At 34.2% G+C, this 7,702-nt stretch overlaps 1 protein-coding gene across 3 annotated transcripts in view; it reads right to left on the bottom strand.

Moving 5' to 3' along the window:
• Positions 1–264: 264 nt before the first annotated feature.
• ADAMTS20 (ADAM metallopeptidase with thrombospondin type 1 motif 20) overlaps positions 265–7,702 on the bottom strand; it is a 202,783-nt gene continuing 195,345 nt past the window's right edge. For all 3 annotated transcript variants that reach the window (XM_043886575.1, XM_043886584.1, XM_043886594.1), the window contains 2 exons: positions 4,282–4,386; positions 265–1,751 (listed from right to left, as the gene is read on the bottom strand). In XM_043886575.1, the coding sequence (XP_043742510.1) occupies positions 1,662–1,751; positions 4,282–4,386 (195 nt within the window). In that variant the 3' untranslated portion in view covers positions 265–1,661. The remainder of the gene's footprint in view (positions 1,752–4,281; positions 4,387–7,702) is intronic.

Genomic DNA, 7,702 nt, shown 5'->3' with positions numbered 1-7,702 from the left:
TGGTACCCCTTCTATAAACAGAAGCTTTTAAAGTCATTGCAAATTTCTGTCAGCCCCATGCCCATATTTCCATAAGGGTGTACAGTAGGCAGGAGCTATTTCCATCGAAAGTGCAACAATTAGAGTAAAATGTTTCAGAATTTCTGAAGTGATTTTTGAGTTATAGACTTTTTTTGGTGAAGAATTCTTTTTTTCTTTTTTTTACATGTAAGGAAAATAAAAGCAAAGTCCCAATGTATCACACAAATATCTTTATTATTCAGATGCTTATAAATTATATGATTTTACTTATGAATAAAAACATTTCTAAAACATGTTATACATTTCATAATAATGTTTGTAACTGGTTTCAGGCACATAGTGCAAAATACTTCTTTTCTGATACAGAGATCCCTAAATGTTTATTTAACCACATTGGTACAAAATTGCTTTAGTACCTTATATGGTACATTACATCCCTAATAGTTTGAAAAAGAAAAACTTTGTGGGTAAAACTACTACACTACTATTTACTGGCAAAAAATTTATTATTAGATTCAGTTTTATTGGTTTATAAAGTAGGTTGTCATAGAAAAATATTATCTATGATTCTTTTAAAATCAAATGGTTGTATAATACACAATTAAATTATTCACCTAAAAAATCTCTTAATACCTGAGCATTTACTCATGAATAGTTAATTTTTATACTATCTTTCATGTTCTGGATTTGAGAGACCTCAGATATAAAATAACTTGAACTCTCTAGTAGAAATTTTGCATATGTAAATATCATTTTATATTTACCAAAATAGGTTCTTCCAAATGTCAATAATTCTTAATTTTCTACTTGATTAATAAAATACAGTACAAAACTTTGAAAAAATAATTTTTTTAAGAGTAGACATATAGGCATATAAGTTATAAAGACATGATACAATATAAACATTTTAAAAACAATGTATTGCTCTTATAAGTACAATCAAATTAGAGGTAGGTGTTTTTAAGTGAAATTCTACTATATCATATCTTATTCTGTATTATACCCACAAAATTTCATGTTTAGTATTTAACCCAACTACATACTTTAATTACAAAACTATACTATATTTTAGGATGATTTTTTGAAGCACCATAATGCAAAATTAAAAATTAAAGGAAACATAAAACAAGGTATCTAAGCTGTATCAGTAGAAAGTATAATGGCTATGTACTTTTTTGTTGTGACTATTGATTTGCTATTCTCCTGACAGATTCAATAATGTTTATGATTTAAGTTCATTTTCCTAATTTTTACTTGCTCCATTTTAACAAGTAGAATAAACATTTCATTGTACAGTAGGATGTGAGCAGAGATTTACATGTGTGCTTACAGGCAGAACATAATTCTGGTCCAGTGTAATCTGTTACCAGCAGTATTATCTTAGCACAATTCAAACATCCCTGTACGCCCAACCATAAATTATTTCATCCTTTTAAGGATCCTGACTAGAACCATGTATCGTTCAGTTTATTTCAAACGCCTTGAAAAACTAAGCAGTGACTGACTCCTCATGAGCATCCTAGAAAAAAGGCACAAATATTTTAGACATAAATCTCAGGAAGGACTAAAGAAACAAGCACCAGCTATTTGCAGGTTCCAGAGAATGTCTCCTCTTTGGGACACACTTTCCTTCTGAATGTTCACACTACTTGAATTGGGAGACCAGTAGTCATGTGAGGAATACACTTTCCACAGAACCCTCCACATCTGCCATAGACTTTGGTTCCATCCTGAAAATAGAACAGGCAGAGATACAGGAGAATCTGTTACATGCTGGCATCTGTGTGTACAAGGCAGAAAAGCAAACACTTTGAACCATGTGGCTGAAATAATCAGCCAAGGTTTCCTATAACAATCACACTTGAGGTCAAAGATCATGACATTTCAGGATTATTTGAAATCTGTGGTCACAGGAATTAGAGAACCCGAGATTCATATTAGCCACTTGATGATTATAAACCACACTCTACGTTAGACAATTCATCTCAATCCACGTATTTTTCATCAAGGTATCTATTCGCTTCAGTGAGTTTATTAAAACCTCTCCCAACTTGTTGTCCAGTGTTTCTCATCGACTGAATGAAAGAAAGGTACTATGGTTTTATATAAGATTCTCATAGACTAAATAAAAGAAGGATTTTATGCAAACTTGACCTTAACTTCAAACATCTCCTGGAAGCATTAGAAACACAGCTTGCAGAAAATACAAAAGGTGATAGAATGGAGGGAAGAAACTGGATTGAAAGTAATAATTATAATTAGACACAGAGGCAGACACAACTTAACGACTAAACAACAACAAAAAGGAGATTCTTCTTTTATTTTTGAAAAGCAGAGCTGCTAACTGAGGAATGGGTGGGCGGAGGCTGGTGAAGGAAGTGATGAGAACAGGACAGATTTTCTCTCCAGACTGTCTTCCACCTTTAGGTCCAAAAGTCAAAAGGCCTTTTGATCGGATGAAACAAAAATAGTTTGAACTCCTATGGTTTCTGAAGAAGATAAGTTTTGCTTTATTTATGTTTTTGTTTTTTTAATCTAAGTAGGGAGGATAGAAAAGGAAACTGGGTTCCTGAAACTTTTGAGGGTAAAGAATGTTTTGAGATCAGGGGCTTTTGAAGTTGCCTCTTCTTTCAGAGGCTTTCTATACTCTAGAGAATCTGAGTAAACAAAGAGGATGGCAGTAAAAATTCCAATTTATATACATTCCTGTTCTCAAATGGATTAAGTAAACCCCTAATCTTGTTTAAATTTACTAGGAAATGAAAATATGTGTTCATTTCCATAAGTACATTTGGGTTTCATAAGTCAGAGTTTCACACCATGTGTCAGATCTTAGGAAATACCTTCATGCGCAAAATCTTTGATTGAAGGAGAAATTCTCAATTAAGTAAACAAATAGTCTTTACAATAAAACTTAAATAGACATGAAAGGAATGGTTGTACTAAATATTCATTTTTACTGCTGCCCTTGGCCAGCTGTCATTTAACCAGAAGATACCTAACAACTAGATAAAGTCAGAATATCTCATTGCACTAAATTTTATACCTGCTCAGAACACATTTTAACTAAGTAATTGATTTATTTCCATTCTTCTACCCAAAAGGATAAGACCTAAATTTGCCAAATAAATATTTAGAAATAAATAGCCATTTTAAAAGCCTACTGTTTACCCATATGATAGAAATAATAAAAATCGAAATTCTTTAATTATTAAACACAATTTCATAATAGTCAGAAATAAACTATTTTAAGGTCTGCAAATATCAGAAAATTGAATTTCATTTACAAGTAGTATTCATATATAGGAATGAAGTCACTTTTAGCAAAAGAAAGAAAAACTATAAAACCTTGGAGTAGGCAGGGACTGTTGATGGTACTGATTTAAATGGTGCAATATAGATGAGAACACAAATTATAACACAGATCCTGATTTAATGTAGATAGAGTCATGCTATCTAAGGTGTGGTGATTCTAAGTACCAGCAGCCATCTCATAAATTTTATGTGCTAGCACACTACACCAGCACCAAAATTAGGAGGATAATACATTAGATAATACTTTAGATAATACATGTACTATAGGTAAAAATAAAATCCCAGTGCACTGGCCCTGAGCGCCCTGAATCATGCATTGAACGTGGACTGGCGAACTATTTCACACATGGTATTATACATGTTTCAATGCTATTCTCTCAAATCATGACAATGTTTTCTAAATAATGATAGATAAGGAAAATATTCATACAACCATAAAAATATTCCTAATTCTTGAAGAAACTATAAAGGATGTTCATTAAATGACAAATGACTCCATCACTAAATCACTAAATCAAAGCAGTGAGGTAAATAAACCAAAAATTTACCTCTCACTTTGAAGTATTAAAACATAAAAGTCTTTAATAATTAGAGTATAGCTAAAAAGACTACCTCTTTGTGAAGCTCCGTGTTTCAAGCCATTAGCCCCAAACTTGAACTACTTAAATCTATATGCTCTGGCACTTGATTTCATGTACAGATACCTATAGCCTAAACATGAATGTGAATATATATAAAACTTCCATAAGCGCATGAATAAAAATGAACCCCATTCCAAAATTTCATAAGTTAGTTATACCTCGTCATAATGTAACATACCCCATTATATGAAAGAACTCATTAGTCATTAACTTCATATAATTCTGAATTTAAGGTAGAGGAATTTAACAGTACTTCACAGCACAGAAGTATTTCAGACAGGCTTTTTGGTCCAGCAGGACTTACCTGTGATCTGTGAATGATCACAGAGGCATAACTGCCCTGAGCCAGCCACTTTGCTGTACTGGATATCTTCATCCCAGTTCCTGCCAAATTAATGCTGAACTGTCCCTGGATTATAGATAAAAAATAAAAAAAATAAGACCAGATGGAATTAGCATAAAATATTTAAGCATGTACTTGGTTGGAAACACATGAATTGGCATGATGTAAAAAACTTGCTTTCCTAGATTCTTTAGAAAATGAAGGAACATTGATACAAACCATACACTTTCTTACACTAAAGAAATGAACAAGCTAAAGAGTTTTTAAACTGATTACAAATAAATCTTCTCAATTACCAGGGACAACGGAAATAAAGCCAGATAGTGTTATTTGTTGAAAAGTGATTCTGTCCAGTCCTAGGACTCTAGTGATTGACAGTTAGAGCTTATACTCCTGTTGCATCAGCAACAGCACGTCTAGACAGAAGGGGCGTCATAGGGACTGGTACCAGACTAGCACTTACCCAGTTTCAATTTTTGACTCCTCACTGCTAACTTCACGGATAAGTTACACCTATTTCATGTATTTCCTTCTGTTACTGTGCCCTTACATCTATCACACAAAAACTATTGAATACGGTATTGTGGTCCCAGCTATCACATCCTTTTAAGTACCCAAAAGTGTTATGCAGACGTGTGATGCCACATGAATTACAGACATAGAATGTGAGCCCCCTAGTGGCATTATGCGCTAATTATTTTCAAGACACAAGAACCATTTTATGTCAAAATATTCTAGACTATCACTGCTAAAAACTACACTTTAAATATCTGTTAAGTAAGAAAGTGCATGACTAAAATGGGTAAAATTTGTGGCATTTATGTATATGATCTCACAGTACAGAATCACACAAGGAAAAGCTGAAGTATTTAATGAATGCTAATTAAGCCCACACCAATGTTCAATATACATATAGATTTAGAGCAATATTAGGACAATCTCAGATCATATCACAATATTCCATGGCCTAGGGCACAGGAATCTTGAGCAAAACTGTGATAAAACATTAAGGGTTATGTTACATGACTGGAAATATTATCTTTCATGGAAACAAAAGTAAAATGGATTTCACATATATTTGTAATATAAATTACTATAATTGCTAAAAATTATGCATCAATTCAGTTTACTAAGTTAGATTTCTTATCAATCACATACTTATTTAAAATCAAAATAGATTCAAATGCATTTATAATACAATGATAACATATGCAGAATTTTCCCCAAAACAGAAATAATTTGTTCTAGATAAATTCTAAACAAAGTTTATTATTATATACATCATTTGGTTATGGAATTTAAAATACCTGTAAGTTTGCTTCTTTGATGTAATCCTAGAGTCCAAAAGAAGGCCTAGGAACCCAGTGTGTGTGCATTTGGTCATTCAGTCATGTCCAGCTCTTTGCAACCCCATGGACTGTAGCCCTCCAGGCTCCTCTGTCCATGGGGATTCTCCAGGCAAGAATACTGGAATGAGCTGCCATGCCCTCCTCCAGGGTATCTTCCCAACCCAGGGATAGAACCCAGGTGTCCTGCATTGCACGCAGATTCTTTACTGTCTGAGCCAACAGGAAGGCCCATGTAGGTACTCAGTAAGTGTTTTTAAATGGATGAATTAAGTGCAACATTATAAATATTAACTTTTAGCATCATAAAAGTTAATATATAAATACATATCTAAACCCTTTATACTTGTGATAATGAATGACATTAACACTAGACACATCAGAAGTTTATATTAGTAAATATTTAAATTAAAACTAATTCTAAGGATATATTCTACTATTTGATACTTACTCATCTGATACAGATTTTGAACTAAATACTTAATCCCACATTAACTCATGTCAGCTTCTTACCAAATAAAAGAAAGGGAAATATATTCTGTGAAGTAGCTTTCCTGTAACTAATCATTTATGGCACTCTTGTTGTGTTATGCAGTATTTTCACATCTTAATATTTATCATTTACCTCCCTGCTCGATGTTGCTAGGAAGCATTCAAATGTATATGCACTGGAAGTGAAAGGAAAAAAATCCAACTGAGTAATGAGAGATTCAAGTGGCCATTAACACAATCAGTTGGGTCTAGAAATATCTATTGCTTCATTTCTCCAGATTAATTTTCAAGAGCTTTGTTTATGTCTTTAGTCCTTCTTCAAAAGTTACATAATTATATCAAGAAGTAGAAAAACGGTTCATCTGAAACTGGGGATGATATCAATTGAGGTAAAAATACATTTCACTCATTTGTTCAAACCTGAGTGGCAGACTTGGTGTCAAGTAGCCACAGGAGTGGAAAGGTCATTCCTTATCCCCACTCCCAAGACGGGCAGTACTAAAGAATGTTCAAACCACCAAACAATTGCACTCATCTCCCGTGCTAGTAAGGTTACGCTTAAAATCCTGCATGCTAGGCTTCAGCATTATGAGCACCAAGAACTTTCAGATGTTCAAGCTGGGTTTAGAAAAGGCAGAGGAACCAGAGACCAAATTGCCAACATTTGCTGGATCACAGAGAAAGCAAGGGAATTCTAGAAAAACATCTACCTCTGTTTCATTGAGTACACTAAAGCCTTCAACTGTGTGGATAATAGCAAACTGGAAAACTCTTAAAGAGACAGGAATACCAGACCATCTTACCTGTCTCCTGAGAAACCTGTATGCTGGTCAAGAAGCAACAGTTAGAATCTTGTACAGAACAACTGACTGGTTCAAGATTGAGAAAGGAGTGTGGCAAGGCCTGTTTACCGTCACCCTGTTTATTTAACTTATAAGCTGAGCACATGTGAGAAATGCTGGGCTGGATGAGTTACAAGCTGGAATCAAGATTGCCAGGAGAAATATCAACAACCTCAGATATGCGGATGGCACCACTCTAACGGCAGAAAGTGAAGAGGAACTAAACAATCTCTTGATGACGGTGAAGGAGAAGAGTGAAAAGGTCGGCTTAAAATATATAAAAAACTAAGATCATAGCAACCGGCCCATTACTTCATGGCAAACAGAAGGGGAAAAGGTGGAAGCAGTGACTGATTTCCTCTTCTTAGGCTCTAAAATCACTGCGGACGGTGACTGTAGCCATGAAATCAGAAGACAGCTGCTTCTTGGCAGGAAAGCTATGATAAACCTAGCCAGTGTATTAAAAAGCATAGACATCACTTTGTCAACAAAGGTTCATACAGTCAAGGCTATGATCTTTCTAGTAGTCATGTATGGTTGTGAGAGCTGGACCATAAGGAAGGCAGAGTTTCGAAGAATTGATGTTTTTGAACTGTGGTGCTGGAGAAGACTCGAGAGTATCTTGGACAGCAAGGAGAACAAACCAGTCAATATTAAAGGAAATCAACCCTGAATACTCATCGGAAAAGACCCTGATGCTTG

The sequence above is a fragment of the Cervus elaphus genome, chromosome 3, assembly GCF_910594005.1.
Source record: "Cervus elaphus chromosome 3, mCerEla1.1, whole genome shotgun sequence".
Lineage (NCBI taxonomy): Eukaryota > Metazoa > Chordata > Mammalia > Artiodactyla > Cervidae > Cervus > Cervus elaphus.
Note: the sequence above shows the minus strand (reverse complement) of the source record. Positions and strands in the feature narration are given on the sequence as shown.